Below are 20,146 nucleotides of genomic sequence, written 5' to 3' on the forward strand. Positions count from 1 at the left end.
AGGGCTACTCAATGGATATGATGTATCAATAGAAAATCTTTTAAGAACCTTTTCTATGTATGTTGACTAGCGCACAAGGATTCCATTCTTAAGGTGTTCAATTTGTAACCCTAGGCAAAACTTAGTTTTTCCAAGATCTTTCATTTCAAATTTTTTCTTTAAGCACTCTGCTGTTATTGAAATCTCTTCAGGAGTTCCAATAATATTCAAATCATCAACATATACTGTAATTATGACATATCCTGAAAAAAAAATCTTTTTGTAAAAATACATGGGCATATAGGGTCATTCTTATACCCTTTTTTCAACAAGTACTCACTTAGTCGATTATACCACATGCGCCCTGATTGTTTCAATCCATATAGAGATTTATTCAATTTTATTGAGTATTGTTCTCGAGAACTTGAATTTGCTGCTTCTAGTAGTTTAAATACTTCTGGGAGTTTCATGTAAATGTCATTATCCAGTGGGCCATATAAGTAAGTTGTGAATACATCCATCAAGCGTAAATCAAGTCCTTCTCTTATTGTCAGACTGATTAGAAATCTAAAAGTAGTTGCATCCACCACGGGAGAGTATGTCTCCTCATAATCAATACCGGGTCTTTGTGAGAATCCTTGTGCAAATAATCGGGCCTTATATCTTACAATATCACCATTTTCATTTCTCTTTCGTACAAAGACCCATTTATATCTCACTAGTATTACACCTTCAGGTGTACGGACTACAGGTCCGAATACTCCTCTTTTTTTGAGAGATTTCAATTCAGTTTCAATTGTTTCTTTCCATTTTGGCAAATCGCTTCTTTGTCTACATTCATTAATGGATTTTGGCTCATGATCCTCATCATCATTCATGACATCTAATACTACATTGCATGCAAAAACATCATCGGCGTCGATTTGGTTTCGGTTCCATATAATTCCAGACATGATATAATTTGTTGAAATTTCTTCATTGTCAGGTACCTGAATATCCTTTTCCATCACGTCTAAGGTCTCTTCTGGAGATCCTTCAAAATTAATAGCTTCCTCGGTCTGGCCATTGTCAATAATTGCTCCTTTTCTCTTCCGAGGATTTTTATCTTTGGAACCGATGCTTCAGGCATGCTTTAGAATCATTTGCAACTTGGGCTTGTCCTTCTGGGACATCAATTTTAATAGGAGCATTTTCAGATAGTATATGTGACTTTGTCACTTTCTTTGGGTCAGTAAATGAGTCTGACAATTGATTTGCTAAGTTTTGTAAATGAATTATCTTTTGGACTTCCAATTCACATTGTTTAGTACGAGGATCTAGATGAGGTAATGATAATTCATTCCAACTAATTTCCTTTTCCAACTGTTTGTTTTCTCCCCCTAATGTTGGAAAATTTGATTCATCAAAATGGCAATCTGCAAAATGAGCCGTAAATAAATCTCCTGTAGTTGGCTCTAAGTACTTAATTATCGATGGAGATTCATATCCAACATATATCCCTAGTCTTCTTTGAGGGCCCATTTTAGTGCGTTGTGGTGGAGCAATTGGAACATATACTGCACATCCAAATATTCTCAAATGGGATACATTTAGTTCCTGACCAAAAACCAATTGTGACGGGGAGAACTTATGATGCCTTGTCGACTTGATGCGAATTAGTGCTGCTCATGTAATATAGCATGCCCCCAAGCAGAAATTGGGAGCTTAGATTTCATAAGTAATGGTCTAGCTATTAACTGCAAACGTTTAATTAATTATTCTGCAAGACCATTTTGTGTGTGAACATGCAATATTCATTGAAGACATGAGATATGAATTCACCAGCATTATCAAGACGAATAGTCTTAATAGGAAAGTCTGGAAAATGTACTCGTAATCTGATCAACTGAGCAAGTAGTCTCGCAAACGCCAGGTTGCGAGTTGATAACAATGATACGTGTGACCATCTGGTTGATGCATCTATTAAAACCATGAAATATCTAAATGGCCCATACGGGGGATGAATTGGTCCACATATATCTCCTTGTATACGTTCTAGAAAAGTAATTGATTCGAAATTTATTTTAGCTGGTAATGGCCGAAGTATTAACTTGCCTATTGAGCAAGCAGCACATAAAAAATTATTAAGAAGAATCTGCTGGCTCTTCAATGAGTGTCCACATGAATTTTCAAGTATTTTTCGCATCATTATTGAGCCGGGATGGCCTAACCGGTCATGCAAAATTTTAAAGTCATCAGTAAACTTCTGGTTTACTATAGCATGTGATTCAATTGTATTGATTTTTATATAGTACAAACCAGTGTGAATGTAGGTAATTTCTCCATAGTAATTTTATTGCCTTAAGTTACACTCGTGATTTGAAGGAATTCATTATTTCCTTCACTAATTGTCTCAATATGGTATCCATTTTTTCGAATATCTTTAAAACTCAGTAAATTTCTTTGAGACTTAGGGGAGTATAATGCATCAATAATTTCCAATTTTGTTCCCCTTGGCAATAAAACATTTGCTCTTCCGGAGCCTTTTATAATTTTTGTACTACCTGATATAGTACTCACATTAATTTCTTTCATCATCAATTGCGAAAAATATTTCTTATTCTTAAGTATGGTGTGAGTGGTAGCACTATCAACTAGACATAAGTTTTAAAGGATACTAATTTTTATTAATTAAAGTCAATTTTTAATGTATTTCAGGAGCGAGGTGAATAATCAGTATGTTCCTTTTATTTTGTATTATCTGTTATATTTTTGTTGATACATTTATCAATACACAAATTTGACTGCTAATATCTATATATAGTTATTATGGAGTATATAAAAATTAAAGTTGATACGACATAAATAGATTATTACTATGTTACTCGATAACAACTTTTGAATAAAAATATTTGTTTTTTTTAAGAGTTGAAAGTATTTTATTATTTAAGAGTAGATTCTGATTGTGGTCGTATTATGCACCAAATTCACGTGAAGAGTATTCCATGCAAAGTCATAATATTGCATTGATAAATAATTTTCAGGTAATGACTCTATACGTTATAGGAGATCTCAATAAGATTCTATCTCCTGAACATCAAAAGGAAATAAAGCGTTATATTTACAATCATCAGGTATTTGAACTATACTCTCTAAATTTGTTACTGTATTATTGGTTGTATTTACACTTAATGTAACATCTTATTGTCCTTATTTTTTCTTGATGAAAGTTAGAGGGAATGTGAATTGGAGGAAAAAAAAAAAAAAAAAAAAAAAAAAAAAAAAAAAAAAAAAAAAAGAGGAAGGGTGATTTTTTAAAGTCACGTGACTGGTCAACGTCGGAGTAAAAAGTCAAACACCGAAATCCGGCATTAAGGTCCCTCTGGACAACAAAACATACTTATAAAGTCTTTTTAGACCACTTTGAACATATAAGGTCATTCCAGACAAAAGAGTGAAAATATAAGTCCCTTCCAGACAAATTTTCCTTAATAAATTATGACTATATTCTTATTCATTGACTACGCTTTGTATAACAAGCTAGCCATTCTTTTGGCATTGAATTAAATACTATAGGTGAGTGGAGTGTACGAATGGGACGGGTGCAACCCAACGCCTCCAGAACTTTGGCTCCTCCCTGATTTTTTACCAATGCATCCAGGTTCTTATACTACTCTTTGCATCCATACCTATGCATGCATGCGACTGTGTTTCGTTTTGTTTCCAAAAATTAAAATGTATTGGACGGAATGTTGTGCACAAATAATAGTGTGTATTTGTAATACACACTATTACCTTGTAATCAAATGAAAATTTCAATATACTTAATGATCAAAGAACTACATTGGATGTTTGGAACGAAAGTAATATTGTATTTTTGTAAAGACAGTTCTATACTTTTTTTTTTTTTTTTTTTTTTTTTTTTTTTTTTTTTTTTTTTTTTTTTTTTGAACTTATTGAAGCTGAACTGAATTGAACTGAAATGAATATTTTATGAGAGAAGGAAATTAGGAGCTGAATTTATTGGAGCTGAACTGAACTGAAATTAAGCTGAGGTGAACAGTCCTTACAACGACACCATATAATGATAAAAATACAAAATAATATTAAAAAAATTAACTTTAATTATAGAAGTCATAGAGAGAGAGTGCAGAGAGAGTATTACTATGTAATATATTTCCTTGGTTATTTTTGCTTTAGATATTGCAAATTCACTTCTATATTTTTATTTTTTCCAAATCTAACATTGATTTTTGTTGTACAATTAAATTGAAGGGAAAACTTTGTGCTATTGCCGATTAGTGTACATGCCAGTATCATACTTGTATGGTAGGAGATTTGTTGGTCCAATCACTCAACTCATTCAGTCACTTAGAACAGAAATTTACCCCCAGCCATACCATGAAATTAACTGGAACAAAGCTAGAAACTCATGTGCTAAGGTAAGTTCTAGAATTTCTTACGATGTAATGACTAATTTTGGACACAACTAACAACTTTTTGTAGGAGGATCTTTATACTCCACATCATGTGTTACAAGACATGATTTGGGGACTTCTTCACCACATTAGTGAGCCAATCCTCAACCGTTGGCCCTTCTCAAAGCTGAGAGCAAAAGCGCTCAAAACGGCAATACAAAATGTACACTATGAGAACGATAACAGCAGATACTGCAGCACTGGCTGCATTGAGAAGGTATACAATGTTGGCATTCCCAATGATAACAAAGAAACCCTTAGCAAAGCTTGGTGAAGTTGGTAGGGAACTCACCTTATGACTTTGAGGTCACAAGTTCAAGCCCCACCTACTACAAAATGCTTGAGTTTAGGGCTGATTAAACTTGTGAGGGGTGTCGTTCAGTAGGGTTTTTTTTTTATCTTAGCTTAATAAAAAAAAAAAAAAAAAAAAAAAAAAAAAAAAGCCCTCAGCCCTTGGGTTTTTTTTTTTTTTTTTTTTTTTTTTTTTTTTTTTTTTTTTATCTTAGCTTAATAAAAAAAAAAGCCCTCAGCCCTCAGTACTTTGTTTGATGGCTTGTTGGGTGGAAGATCCAAATTCAACAGCATACAAGAAACATCTAGCCAGACTTCCTGATTATTTGTGGGTTTCAGAGGATGGGATGAAGTTAACGGTAACTTTTTGTAGCTACACAAAAAATTGTTGTGTAACAATTTTTCGTGTGCAGTTTACTCATGATCCTCGTTTTAATTTGGGAGCAGGCCGTTGGTAGCCAAACCTGGGATGCAGCATTTGCATTTCAAGCAATATATGCCAGTGGTCTTACGGATGAATATGCAACACCACTTAGGAAAGCACACGGTTTTCTCAAAGCCTCACAGGTTTCCCCATTTTTTTTTATTTTTTTTTTTTTATTTTTTTAATAATTTACTGTATATAATATCATGGTATACTTTCAACTTTCTGAAATTTATGTAAAAAAAAAAAGAGAGAACATTATAAACCTTTAACTTCCATTTAAAAGGTTTCAAAAAAAAAAAAAAAAAACTACAGTGAAGAGGTTTTAAGTATTTCATACAAGTTTTTCAAATGTAAATAGAGTTTCTTGTCCAATTCTCCTTGAATTCATACCTTATAAATTAGTTAAAATTATTTGAACTAATAATGTTTATTATGATCTATTGCAACAGGTTAAGGAGAATCCATCAGGAAATTTCAAGGAGATGTATAGACATATTTGTAAAGGTGCATGGACTTTCTCAACACTAGATCACGGTTGGCAAGTCTCTGATTGTACTGTAGAGGGGCTCAAGGTAATTGAATACACATTTTCTATCATAAACAATACTCATCTAGCCATTTCTTAACCCTCGAGTTTTCATCTTTAGATGAGAACACCTAACAACGTAGCAAAATTAAAACACCCCCTGCCCCCTCTTTTCCAGTCATTTCCATTTTACCATCCTTGGCAGTTCCTTAAGAACTTACAGTGTATCCGACTGCTCTTTCCCCAAGTACTCGATCATAGCCCCGCAGAGGATCCCAACTGTAGAAAGAGAGCCAATTTCAAGCGATTGTGGTTGATTTTTTTATGAGAAGAATTTATGTCCTTTTCTTGTTGCATCTTGAATAGGCTGCACTTTTATTTGCAAAAATGTTCCCTGAACTTGAGGAAGAAAAAGTGGAAGCACAACACCTATACGATGCCGTGAATGTCCTCCTTTCTCTACAGGTATGTGTTATACGAAGTAATAATTTCTTGTACAATTATTGATATAATTTAGAGAACACATTGCCATTATAAACTAGCTAAGTTATGTTCACTTCAACTTAGTTTGAGTAATATCAAAGAAAGTAATTTCAGCTAAGTCAAACATAGTCATAATTTCAAACTATAAAATCATATAGTTCAAGTTTTGATAATTTCAATATTCAAATATCACTATATATGTCTTGGATTATTGGAGTAATTAACTAATTATTCCATGCAATTTGCCCTATCCTTTTGGTAGAGTGAGAATGGTGGTTTGCCAGCTTGGGAGGCTCAGCGAACATACAGTTGGATTGAGATATTGACTAACTTCTTAAATATTACGAGTACCTCCGTTTCATATTATTTACCACTTTGAGATATTATTTGTGAGACATGAATATTTAAAAGTTACAAATCATATGAAACAGAGGTAGTAATATTTTATAAAACTTAAAATATTAATTATTACAATTTGTAATACCTTTGTAATAACATGTGTTTGTCAATTTCACATGGTCTCAGAAATTCAACCCTACAGAGCTCTTCGGCAGTGCTCTAATTGAAAGAGAGTAAGTTTTTATATGCTAAGATTGCCAACCTTTTTTTTCATAAACCATTATCAGCTAATACCTCGGTAGTTAACTAGAGATGATCAGAGACCGGACCAAAACAATCGGTCGTAATTGAGTTAAAAAAGAACTACAAAAATTTCTAATTTAATTCATATAATCTTGATTTTTAATGCTGTTATACTAGGCATGTTGAGTGCACTTCCTCAGTAATCCAAGCTTTAACACTCTTCAAGGAGCATTACCCAGATCACAGGTCTGAACAAATAAAGGAATCCATCTCTAGAGGAATACAATACATTGAAAGTACTCAAAACCCTGATGGTTCTTGGTAAATATGAAGTACTTCGTATAATTTTTCATTTGTTTACCAACATGCACAACACAATTTTGATTTTTCTCTCGAAAATTTCACCTTTTTTTTCATTAGTCCAGTTGAGCCTTCTATCTAGAAAAATACACTTCGAGGTTATGAGAGTGACTTCAATTTGGTTTGTTTTTGCGAGGATAGGTATGGATTTTGGGGGATATGTTTTACATATGCAACATGGTTTGCAGTGGAGGCACTGTTGACGAGTAATAAAAATTACCATAATAGTCAGGCTGTGCAAAGGGGATGTGAGTTTCTACTCTCAAAGCAATTGCCTGACGGCGGGTGGGGCGAAAGTTACCTCTCAAGCTCAAAAGAGGTACTCTAATTCACTCCCCTCTCTCCCTCCCCTGACCCCAAGGTCGGTAAAAGACGCATTTCTAACCCGATCAGTTTGTCACAATTTTCCCCCGAAAGTCTAGATTTGTGCATCACTCCTCTGTTTGGTATTGTGGAGCAGGTTTATACAAACCTGAAGGGAAACAAGTCAAATGTGGTGCAAACTTCATGGGCATTATTAACTCTCATTAGAGCAGGGCAGGTGAGTATACTTGCATTCTATCCTAAATTTCCTATTGCAGCTTAAAGAAAGAGCCAGCAACCTTAAACCTATGGTTAACCCAAATGATTCTCAATGTAACAGTGGGATGTGGATCCAGACCCTGTAGATCGAGGGATGAGGTTGGTAATCAACTTGCAATATGAAAATGGAGACTTCCCGCCACAGGTAAAATAAAGTTTTCTCCTAAAACTAATCAATTTTGATAAACACAACCATAAGTACTAAACAGAATTAAATATATCTTCAAATGATACTACACATCTTCAAATGAAACTACCTACGTCACGGGTGTTACTACTATACAGCAACATAATCAAAGAGAACTCAACAAGAAACAACATTAGGGGTACTCATAGAGAGCAAAAGACTTTATTACTTAAGTACAAATGTACAATAGATGATGAAAAAAGGATAGAGCTATAGAAGATTGTCATAGAGGAAATAAAATACAACAAGATATTAATGTGTGTATATAATAAAAAAAAATGTGAGAAAAGCTTGAAAAAGAGGTCCTCATATTTTAGAAGTTTTTGATAAAATGTGCAAAACGTTTGCATAAAAAAATAATAAAAACAAAATAATGCGCAAGACAATGTTATTTTTAAAACTTATATTTATTGATTCTCTATTATATTTGTTCTTTAAAATTACTAATCTTTACTGATTAAACATTATTTTTACCGAAATGAAAATTATTTTGCTCAATATTAAGAGAACACTCAAAACTGGGCTTTATTTAGAAAAGTAAATTTAAAAAAAAAAAAAAAGAAAGAAAATTAAAGAAGAGAATAACATTAACTTGATTAAAAGTACAATAGAAAATAGTGAAGTTAGTTAAAAAAATAAATGTGAACTAAAAAATTGATATTGAAAAGATACGACTTTCAAAACCACAAAAATTGTAGTACGAGACTTCTATTTAGGGATCGAGGGAGTATCACTTACCAATATAATAACTAGAAAAGTTTGCCTGTGGTAAGAGTAGATTGTTCCTCTATACAAGTATTTGCCTTGGCACATAAAAATAGTGCCTTAGCAGAGTTTTCAACTAAATATTACGGTAATCATGCAGAGATTGTAAAAGTGTAATAATTAAGTTCATATAAATTCAATTTAAACCTAGACCCTCATTTAAGTTCAGTCATTGTACACTATATTTAGTGTTTTACTTCTTACCCATAATATTCTAACAAATATGCTATTATGGTAACTTTCTACAGGAAAGCACTGGAATATTCATGAAGAACTGCATAGTAGAATTTTCATCATACAGGTGTATTTTCCCAATATGGGTTCTTAGTGAATATCGACGTGTACAAGCACAAAGATTAGGCATACTATAAGCAAGCCCAACACTCACTGGAACTCCAAGAGAGATGGTTACAAGTTACTAGTATCTACAGTGTATTGCTGCATAACATCACAGGATGTAAAAGCAAATCATACAACGTTGGCTATTATACTGTTTTATGCTCTAGCTTACTAATCTTTGTCAATATGTAAGTGCAATGAACCACTCATCCACACCACACACCTATAGTTACACTTACAGCCGGAGACATGGACAAAATCAGCAGCAGGGAGACACCACCAACCCGCAACAGTTACAAGCTCTACCTTGAGCCACTGCAGTCTGCTATCTTTGGATTATTAGCTTGCTTTGTTATTTGCTTTTAGGAAGAGGACAAGAATTAGTAAATGTAACAATTAAGGCTTGTTGCCATGTCAAGTGAAGGATAGTAGTATAAGTAATAGTAAGCTTAGGAAGGGGAATTCATTTCAGAAAATTGTGTATTGAAACTCTTGGAGACTAATGGCCTAAAGTCATTCACTTGCTAACCATTTGGTTAGTTAATTTTCATTCAATCAACTGTCCTCTTTCATAATTCAAACTTGTCTTCTTGGTTAGTCTTTCTTAGAGCGCAGATCGTTGCATTTGGTATCAGAGCAGCCATGGCTTCGTGTCACGTTCCGGGAGTTTGGACCCCGAAACGTGCGGCGCGCTCTAGCTTTTTGGTGGCAAGAACGCTAGCCTTGAGCGGAAGAGGAGCTTCTGAGCACAAAGCAACACAAGCGGGCAATTAAATCAAGGGAGCACTCACATCTATTTAGGCGACGGAATGCGGGTGGTCGGGGCTTGTGACGGCCGATACTTCGAGGCGGGCACAAGTGGGTCCGAACCACAAGTTCTTAGTGCATCAAGTTGGGTTGGAGGGGAGCTATTATGCAAGTAAGGCACAATATCTATAAAGGTCTAACAACAAACAAGCATAAAAGCAAGGCAACACTTGGTAGAAGGCTTAAGATTTCATTAATCATTTACCCTCTAAAGAGCTTTAATTTGATTACAAAGAAAATCCCTAGTGAACACTGAAGTAATAGTAACACAATAATGGGACCTCAAGCAAAGAAAACATAAACTAAACTCTAAGAAAGCATCTAAAGAGAATCTAATACATCAAAAAGAGTTGGATTCTAACACTTCGGCAGCAGGGACAAACACGCAACGAATCAAAGCATTAGAAGGGCACCCGATTGAGGTCGTGTCTAAGGTGGACGGAGGAGAGAAATCATCCAACACATTCTGATAGAGAGCACTCCAGAAGTCAGTTCAACCAGGAGAACGAAGCACAGCGAAACAAGGCGGCTCGAAGGCCGGATAAACCGCTTCACGGACGACCACAACTACAGGTTACTCTTTTACATAATAACCAAGACAAATTCATTGAAGAAGTTCGTGGCATCATGACCGCCCTCAACGACAAGGGGAAGAAACCTGTCGTGGTGGTCGAGGATGAAGAGGAGTGACTTTCTGGAGCAGGTGGGGGAAACGATAGAAGGTTTGGGCTAAAGTATGAGAGGATAAGGGAGCACCCAAGGGACATGGAGAGCGGGGAAAACTTTGGAGGTCGAGGAAATTACAATCTTGAGTGAACAATATTTCCACTTTTACTAACTCGGAGAAGGTGAGAAATAACAAGCGTCGGTGGTTTCCATGGAAAACGATGCCCTGAGGTTGTATCAATGAAAAAACCGCCGTTGGGTACCGATCAATTCCGAAACTTTACATGAACAGTGATTAGCGGTGAGCCACACCACCACCGTGGCAAAGCACTGACGAGCCTTCATAGAAAAGGTGTGACCACGGAAAGACATTCCGGAAAGCCTCATGAAGGGGAAATTCGTAATTACTTAAGGAAAAAGGTACGGGCCAAAATTCGAATGCCTAACCCGATAACCCTAGAACAAGCTATGGATCTTGCAACCTGGGTGTAGGAGAGAAATCTGGTTAGCGGGTTAAGGAGAGTGGGTGGAGCATTCACCAAACCCGGTCCATATTCCTATTTCAACAAAAGCCCGACGATCCTAGGTGGCGAAACTGGCCGAAACCCAGATCCAAACCCCCTTCCAGCCAAAAAAAACCCACCCAATATCAAAACTCATACCCAAAGCTCAGTTGGTCAACCAACCAACCCACATTTTCAACATCAAGAACTTACCCATCTTCTTCTCGTTTCAGTGGGCAAGTCAGGAGAGAAGGAGCTTTAAAAGGCCAGGGGGTCTTTGCTTTAAATGCGATGGGAGATATGGAATTGGGCATGTATGCCAATCCAAGGGGCTTAGTGTGTTGTTGGTGGACGAACAAGAGGAGGAAGAAGGTGGAGAGTTGTCGGCGCTTGAGACACCAAAGGAAGGAGGAGAAGGATTTCCAGCCATGATATCCATCAACTCGATCATGGGCCTCACTAACCCTAAAACCATGAAGTTAATCGGAAGAATTGGAGAAGAGGAGATAGTCATGATTGACCCGGAGGCGACGCATAATTTCATCTCCTTGCACACGGTTGAATGCTTGGAATTCCAGTGACCGAAGATGGTACTTTTGGGATGTCATTGGGAAACGCAGAGGCGGTTAAAGGGCGCGGGCAGTGAGCTGAGATTGAACGGTGAAGTGGAAATACTAGAGGATGTTTTACCCTTGCAATTCCGATGTTATTCTCGGAATCCAGTGGCTTAAGAACTTGAGTTTGATACTCGCCAATTGAAAACCCAGAAAATGAGTTTCACATGGGGAGGGAAGACCGTGACCATTTGTGGGGATCACTCTCTTGCGCGGACTGTGAAGGGTGGAATCAAATGAAACCGTGGGTCATGACGATAGCAGACCGGGGTTCTTGCAACCGATTCTAGCGGAGTTTTCGAAGGTGTTTGAAGCTTCGATCGGACTGTCGCCATCTCGTGGGCATTAGCATGCCATTGCACTCAAGGATGGGAGTAACCCGAATAGCGTTCGGCCCTATAAGTATCCACGATTCCAAAAGAATGAGATTGAGAAACTCTTTCGAGAGATGCTTGAGGCGGGCATAATCCGACCCTTTACTAGCTCTTTTTCTAGCTCGGTTCTCCTTGTCAAGAAAAAGGACGGTCATGGCGTTTTTATGTTGACTACCGACCGTTGAACAAGGAAAATGTGTCGAATAAATATCCAATCCTTGCTATAGATGAGCTATTGGACGAGTTGGGTGGTGTAAAAATGTTCCCCAAACTTGACCTTAAGGTCGTGTACCACCAAATCCTAGTGAAGGGCGAGGATGTGCATAATACGGTCTTTTGAACGCATGAGAGCCATTGTGAATTTCTTGTAATGTCATTCGGTCTAACCAATGCACCGACCACTTTTCAATCTCTAATGAATGAGGTATTCCGACCTTACCGGCGTAAATTCATTCTTGGGTTTTTTTTATGATATACTTGTGTATAGTTTTATTAAGGAAGAGCATGTAGTGCATTTGAAATTGGTGATGACTATCTTGAAAAATTAGAAATTGTTTGCCAACCATAAGAAACGTGCTTTGGGCCACATAATTTCTCAAAATGGGGTGGCAGTTGATTAAGAAAAGATTGCTTCAATGATTAATTGGCCCAAGCCCAAAACATTAAGGGACTTGAGAGGTTTTTAGGGCCTCCCAGACTATTACTGAAAGTTTATTGCCCATTATGCACATGTTGCCACTCATCAACTGATAGCTAAAAAAGGATTACTTTAAGTAGGGGGATGATGCCATTGTAGCATTCGAGTATCTCAAGAAAGCCATGATGTACTTAAGGTTGGCAGATAATGGTTTTGGCAGGGAATGCGTAAGGACGTGGGCAAGTATGTTAAAGGTTGCGTGATTTTTCAATGGAACAAGCACTCTCAACAACAACCGGCAGGGTTAGGGTTGTTACAGTCGCTGAAAGGGTATAGGAGGATATAACAATGGACTTTATCGAGGGATTACCCAAGTCTAAGGGGGTGGATGTGAATTTCGTAGTGGTGGATCGATTGTCCAAATACGCTCACTTTATCGGGCTAAAGCATCCATTCAACCGCCCACACGGAAGGAAGTGGTGCATCTCCACGGATTTCAACAGAGTATAGTGTCAGATCGTGATCGAATTTTTCTAAGTGTTTTTTGGCGAGAGTTGTTCCAGCTTCATGGGACTGAGCCCCTCATACCATCCCCAAACAAACGGCCAAACCGAGGTAGTACACAAAGCTCTCGAAACCTACCTCCGTTGTTTTGTTGGTGGTCAGCCAAAGAATTGGTTAGTTGGGTGGCATGGCCAAGTATTCTTACAACAAAGCCATCCACACATCCACGGGCATGTCTCCCTTTAAGGTGTTGTATGGAAGAGACCCTCCAAGGTTGATGAGAATGGGGGTGGCCGACACTATAGTGGGAAGTCTAGAGGAAAAGTTGTGAGAAAGGGACCTCATGCTTGATGAACTTAAAATGAACTTAATTAGGGGGAATTTGTCTTAAAATAAAACGAGCTCAACAAATCATGAAGGAGAATGCTGACCGAAAGCGAAGGGACAACGAATTTCAAGTGGGGTAATTTGTTTTCCTTAAGCTGCTACCACAGCGCTCTTTGGCAAAGCGACCATTCGAAAAGCTAGCAGCCTGCTTTTATGGCCCGTTTGAAGTAATCCAGTGGGTAGGAAAAGTGGCATACAAGCTAAAACTTCTAGAGAATTGCCGAGTACATCCGGTGAGTAGGGGATGTGAGTAGTTCTCCAACCATTCCAACTCAAATCACATTGAAGCTAGTGGTGGAACCCGAATCAGTTTCACAGGGGGCGGGAGCAACAGAGGTACCAGTGACGAGGTTGGGTTTACCTTTGAGGCAACTTGGGAAGACTTTGAAGGCCTCAAGTGGCGGTTTCCCGACTTCCACCTTGAGGACAAGGTGGATCTTTTTTTTTGGGGGGGGGGGGGGGGGGGAGGGGGGGTATTGCAATGAACCACTCATTCACACCACCTATCCGTTATACTTACGGTAGGAGACGGAGCGGACAGCGGACAGAGACAAAATTAGCACCAAGGAGACACCACCAACCCGCAAAGGTTACCTTGAGCCACTGCAGTCCGCTATCTTTGGATTATTAGCTTTTTTTGTTATTTGCTTTCAGGAAGAGGACAAGAAGTAGTAAATGTAACAATTAAGGCTAATTGCCATGTCATGTGAAGGAAAGTAGTATACGTAATAGTAAGCTTAGGAAGGGGAATTCATTTCAGAAAATTGTGTATTGAAACTCTTGGGGACTAATGGCCTAAAGTCATTCACTTGTTAACCATTTGGTTAGTTATCTTTCAATCAATCAATTGTCCTCTTTCGAACTTGTCTTCTTGGGAAGTGTTTCTTAGAGCGCAGATAGTTGCACTAAGGCTAATTATGGTGACTTCTAAAGGGTAATTACCAAAAGTCAGGCTAAGGGTTTTTTTTTTTTTTTTTTTTCAGTTCCCATTACACACTTGACTTATTTAAAGGGGCATTTTGTTAAATAATAGTTTGTTAGATATCGAACATGTTAAGTTTTTTTTTTTTTTTTTTTTTTCAGTTCCCATTACACACTTGACTTATTTAAAGGGGCATTTTGTTAAATAATAGTTTGTTAGATATCGAACATGTTAAGTTTTTTTTTTTTTAACCTTTTTTAAATTTCTGATTAGGGGACGCCAAAAGTAATACGTGTTGCACAGTCGCACAGGTTTAGTCAGAGATTCTCAAAGAAGAGCTCAGAGAAATCAAGAGTAGATGAATGAGGAAAATTGATATGATCTTATATTATCATGGAACCCATACAGGCAATTCAAAACAAAACCAAAAACCTCTAGAAAAGAAAAACAGGATTAAAAGATAATTCTCTAAAGGGAGATTTACATTACTGAAAGAGACATGATTTGGCTGGCGAGACCAGGATCTTGTTGAAGCAGCTCCTTTAGGTTGTTTTCCACTTCCCCCATCTGTTTCTCCAGGTACTCTTTAGAAGTCTGTCACCAAATATAAAGACAATGCATCAAATCAGAATCTTCAGCAACAATGTAATTTGTACAAATGAACAAATACAACTGAAAAAGGAGAAAGGAAAAAAAAAGCTGAAATATTGCTAAGAGGTCTTGTTGATATGAAACATATCAAAGATTTGGAAAATAAATAAATAAATAAATAAATAAACCTGAAAACCTAACAAATGAAATAATTGAGAAAACAAACAAATTAATAAGCATAAAAACCTGTAAAGAAGCAATTGCAGTCTCACTATCCTTGAACTTCTGTTCTTGTTCATCAATCAAGACTGATTTTGGCTCCAGTACAAACCTAAATATTATGGACAAAAAACATAGAAGGGTGTCAAAATATTGTTGAGGATTAACAACCACAGATTCCTGTAAGCCAAGGAGGACACTCACGTTCTTCCTGCAAAACCAAGGAAACAAAATCCACAGTAAGTTCAAAAATCTATAAGTTAAACAACAAAGACAGGAGTCGCAATCAATTGAACATAGGTCCCAAACTGCACCAAACCCCAAAAATAATAGATATGCTTCACTTGGTGTATCAAGTATTTATACTGATATTGACCTTACCAATGGATTTGTATGTATTTGTGTCATCAGGCACTTGTCGCAACTCCTCCAAGGTTAAGTAAGCACGCTTCTTTTCTGTTTCTTTAGATCGGATTTGGTTTTGCACCTGGATAGATCATAAATCATGGTTAATTTTACAATACAAAAGCATAACAAACCCATTGCAGCCCATGAAACTAATGTACTAGAAAGAATAATTCGATACGGAGCATTTAGAATGAGTCGCAAGTTATTGCAGTGCTAACATCAGAATATAGAAGACATATACCTATAAACAACCTATCACACTAACAAGTTCCTCATTCTTCATAGCATGTTTTTGGAGAGTAATGGGATGAGTGATAGGATTTGGAGATAGTCCAGAGAAAGAAAAAGGAAGTAAACTGTACTATAGATGCCTTCACATATGTACCTATGTGACTATGTGTCACGGTCCGAGTGTTTTGACACACGATGCACTCTCGTCTACTGGCAAGTCAAAGGTGAAAAGGGCTTGTGAGCATGAAGCAACACAGACTGAAGACGAGTTTGATGGGCACTCTTGCGGTCTTGCCTATAGGGTTGATCGAGGCTTGTGACAATAGATGTTATAGACCTGGTGACTACCACCACTGAGCCAACAAGGAACACAGTAACACAATAGCACTAGAGGACAAAAGCAATTAAGAAAGCACTAAGGAGAGTGGGAGCATGGGACTGATTCCAGATTCTGTACGGCAGCAGTACAGGACAAGAACAATTAATATTAGGTTAATGTTTTGTAATGTGGCTTGGTATATTAAGTGTAATAGTTAAGGCAGTTGTACATTATGTAAATTGTGAGGAAATATGTTGAGAGAATGGTAACCTCAAGTCAAGTTACTAGGAGAGTGATAACCTCAAGTCAAGTTACTAGGAGAGTGATAACCTAAAGTTATCAAGAGGGTAATAGCCTAAAGGCTAAAGCTATTAACCTGTCACTTTTGTATGCAAATTTCTGCCATTATGCATTATCAATCAAAGACTCAAACTACAATCTTTAAATTTCTTGTTAAATAGAACTTATAATCTGAAAACCCTAGTCTATTACAATAGACCAGGTTGAGGCAAGCACAAGCGGATCTGATGACAACTATCTATTTTGAGGGTCTCCTACGATATTATCTGTAAAACATGCATGAACAATGGTGTTTTTGGGAGCTTTAAACACGTGGCTGCAAGATATCATTAAATGCCTACAACAATACACAAGTATTAAAGTGATAGGCAAAATTGGCTAGGCAACTTGGATTTCATCAATCACTGCTTCCTAAAGAGCTTCCTTTACGAATTACATTATTTTCCCACATAATAACTTCTTCCAAGGCCTAGAAAATTAACAGACCTAGAAAGCTTCAACTACATTTATAGGGAATTAGGTTCTAACACTATGCTAGCAGTTCTTTGCTTGGCATGGCTAATCGTAAGCTATGATAAGAGGGTTGCATTAGCTAATGGACAGACAACATAAAACATTGTAGAAGCTTTGTAAGAGGTACTATTATACAAGCAATATACCACTGTCCAAACTCCAAGTTAGCATGCTAGCCCAGAGTTGTGCCATGACAGGCGATTTTCATGGAATTGAACTTTTTAAACTCTTTTTCACCATAATGAAACATAATAGGAAATTAAGGATGATATTGTACCATTTGCACAACTATAATTGACCTAAGTTCTTTAGATAATAAATTAACCATCTTGATAAAAATTTAAAATAATGAGGATATATAAGCTACACAAGAAATAAGGCTGTCACAATTCCTTAATTATCAGAAGACCATTTCCAATTCAATACCTATATGTCACTTGACCGCTGGGAAAGTGGGAATGTAGGCCTATAAAGAGTGGTAACATCAAGCTTTTGAATATCTCTACTCTTTTTGCCCCAAAATACAAGCTTCATTTCTCCCAAAATAAAAGCCTCATTATTCATTCATGCAAGGTCCATCTTTTGATAATAATTACTATCTCTGTTCCTCAAAACAATAAACCATCCCATTACCTTTCTTTTTATTCAGCCTTAATCAACAATACACCACTATGACTTCTCTCCTTAAATCGCTTGTCCAGAATAAATATGGTGGACAGGGATGTAACACTAGTCATCACACCCTACTTTATACTTTAGACTACCAAAGTACCAAGATTTATCGAACTACTAATAGTCTACTTCCAACAATCTTATGCCTGAGCATAGGTACAAGTTCCAATTCTGCCCAATCAAATAAATAATTCAATCTTTAAACAACAGTAACATGTCTTTAACATGGCTCCACATCTTCCAATGGAAGCAAATAAGAGGTAACTAATTGGATTCGCAAAGCTCCACTTAAGCACATATATAACCAATCTCAACTTTTCATATCTTTCTTTCATATCCAAATCCCTTCACCTTATTGTACTTGTTTGGTGTGTACCCAAGAACAGGTTTTCAACAAATAGAATGGATAATGAATATACATATTATTCCAAAGACAAAAACTATAACAAAGAACACAAAAACCAACCTTTTCTTTTTGAAGGAAAATACCACAACACCATGGCAATTTTAATTTTTCCATCAATTCTAAGTCGACATGAATGCAATTAAGATACGAAATGAAAGTATGAAACAATAGATCATGATAAGAACAAGGCAGCACAAATTCGAGATAAACAATGTCATTATCTATAGTAAGGGGGAGCTAACCTGCTTCAATTTAGAAGTAGTCTCAATCATACGTCCTTGAATCTCAATAAATGCCTAAATACATAAATTTCAAATCAGCAATACCCTTAAATACTTTATACTTCACATTAAAAAAAAAAATTAAAAAAATAAATAAATTAACATTCTTCTCAAAAGAAATTAAAAAAAAAAATAACATTAAACGAATAATAACGAAATTACTTTAAAATTAGGCCAAAATTTGCATCATTAATCTTAAAAACACTAAAAATTTGCTAAAACTAAGCTTTAACATACTGTTCTGCTTGCTTCATCCGCCATTTTAGCTACTGAAATGCAGACTTAATTCAAACTTAATCACTGTTTCAGAAAATAGCAAACAATCAAAGTGCATTAATATTATTAGTACAAGTAAAAGCGAAAAGTTGATTAAAAAAAAAACGAAGAAAGAGTACTGCAGTAGGGTTTAATTGGAAAAACCCTAGATCTGTAAATTGATTGGATGCTTAATTTATGAAGAAGATGAATGAACCTCGGAGATGCTAGGTCACCGGAAAGAGTTTTCCGATTTGATTTTCCGGTGGCAGGCGGTTGATCACCAGTGGAATATGGAAGGCGTCTCTGCTATCGTCCTATAGATGAAGAGTTCTTGCAATGAAAAATTAAGAAGCAAGACACTGGTTTTCCATTTTTTTTTTTAATTTTTTTTATACTTCTTTGACTTCTAAGTATAGGGGTCAAAACCACACCCGACAAGGGTCGGCAATCCCTGACCCGACCCGAACCCGACTCAAAATTAATGAGAGATATTTGAACCCGACTCGACCCGAAGCTAAACAACCCGAATTCGATCCGATTTGACCCAAATTTCATATTTTGTAATAATATTAAGTTTAACACTGTTTTTGATAGTTTCTAAGCACAACCCAAAATCAACACGAATTCTAACTCGAACAGGACCTCCTGACTCGAATTGCCACCCCTACATCCGACTCGACCCGATCCTCGATCGAAACCAACTCGAAAAATATTTCGTATATAATTTAGATTTGGACTCGCGTGGACATAATAATTTAGTGACAGGGTAAAGTCGTATCCCCTAATCAAAAATAATTCCTAAGTCCTCTAACTAAAGTAGATAGGGAAGTAGGGTCGATCTCCACAGGGAAACAAATCTTTCTATTCCTAATTAACTAAAATAATCTAGATTATGAAGTAACCAATATTTATATTTGAATAAGAAACTAAACTACGAAGATTGAGAATAGGGAGAAAACAATATATAAAAGGATCTAGGGCATAGGTTCACCAATAAATAATACTCCAGGGTAAAACATAATAATCAATCATTGACATTGCAGAAATAACATGATTAACAGGCTCTCGCAATTTATTAATCAACATAGATCTAAAAGGCTCTCGCAATTTACTAGATCTAAGTTCTTATTGAAAATAGCCTTTAATATCAAATTAACATTTGCTCGATTCATCAATTCAATATTGCTATACTTTTACAAGCCGTAATTGTAAAGCGTTAAAACAATTCAATAAGAAATTACTATGCAATATCAAAAATCAATAATAGTCAATCATCAATGCATCAATTAACCAGATTGTAAAGGGCTTTCGCTACGTATTACAATCATAGAATTAATCTACCGGTATTAAATCTCATCTCTCGAATCTCGACTTAACCATTTATAAATTAATCTGCCTATTGAAACTAGACCTAAACATCATTTCTCATCTCTCGAATCTTGAATCAATATTGTCAAACTCATGCATAAAAGATAGGCCTAATCTAGTCACAGAGCATTAAATCAATCAATAGGAAATTAATCTAGCATTGATAATTAACAACAATAAATTACCCC

The 20,146-nt window shown here is 36.4% G+C and overlaps 2 protein-coding genes across 2 annotated transcripts; one reads left to right on the forward strand and one right to left on the reverse strand.

Annotated features, from left to right (window-relative positions):
- The first annotated feature begins 4,978 nt into the window (after positions 1-4,978).
- LOC145641965 (lupeol synthase-like) lies at positions 4,979-9,338 on the forward strand. Its single transcript, XM_081693000.1, has 11 exons — positions 4,979-5,086; positions 5,175-5,294; positions 5,604-5,726; positions 6,047-6,145; positions 6,426-6,480; positions 6,687-6,735; positions 6,923-7,066; positions 7,247-7,424; positions 7,566-7,646; positions 7,749-7,832; positions 8,888-9,338. Exons 1-11 carry the CDS (start codon positions 4,985-4,987, stop codon positions 9,008-9,010), a joined length of 1,158 nt encoding a protein of 385 aa, XP_081549126.1. The 5' UTR covers positions 4,979-4,984; the 3' UTR covers positions 9,011-9,338.
- Positions 9,339-14,747: 5,409 nt separating this feature from the next.
- LOC145556225 (prefoldin subunit 1-like) lies at positions 14,748-18,977 on the reverse strand. The gene is made up of 7 exons (XM_081617877.1): positions 18,805-18,977; positions 18,570-18,632; positions 18,294-18,347; positions 15,584-15,689; positions 15,407-15,413; positions 15,230-15,314; positions 14,748-14,986 (listed from the first exon to the last, which is right to left on the reverse strand). The coding sequence occupies exons 2-7, from the start codon at positions 18,591-18,593 to the stop codon at positions 14,873-14,875; spliced, it is 390 nt and encodes a 129-aa protein (XP_081474003.1). The 5' UTR covers positions 18,594-18,632; positions 18,805-18,977; the 3' UTR covers positions 14,748-14,872.
- Positions 18,978-20,146: the final 1,169 nt, after the last annotated feature.

Source organism: Chenopodium album, chromosome 8 (genome assembly GCF_948465745.1).
Source record: "Chenopodium album chromosome 8, dcCheAlbu1.1, whole genome shotgun sequence".
In the NCBI taxonomy this organism is placed as follows: Eukaryota; Viridiplantae; Streptophyta; class Magnoliopsida; order Caryophyllales; family Amaranthaceae; genus Chenopodium; species Chenopodium album.

Excerpts from the sequence above, each read along its gene's own strand:
- LOC145556225 (XM_081617877.1), bottom strand. The coding sequence starts at position 18,593 with ATGGCGGATGAAGCAAGCAGAACA. Across the intron at positions 15,690-18,293 it reads CTACTTCTAAATTGAAGCAG|GTGCAAAACCAAATCCGATC; the intron begins GTTAGCTCCCCC and ends TGATCTATCCAG. Across the intron at positions 14,987-15,229 it reads CTGCAATTGCTTCTTTACAG|ACTTCTAAAGAGTACCTGGA; the intron begins GTTTTTATGCTT and ends ATTTGGTGACAG.
- LOC145641965 (XM_081693000.1), top strand. The coding sequence starts at position 4,985 with ATGGCTTGTTGGGTGGAAGATCCAAATTCAACAGCATACAAGAAACAT. Across the intron at positions 5,087-5,174 it reads AGGATGGGATGAAGTTAACG|GCCGTTGGTAGCCAAACCTG; the intron begins GTAACTTTTTGT and ends ATTTGGGAGCAG. Across the intron at positions 7,425-7,565 it reads ACCTCTCAAGCTCAAAAGAG|GTTTATACAAACCTGAAGGG; the intron begins GTACTCTAATTC and ends ATTGTGGAGCAG.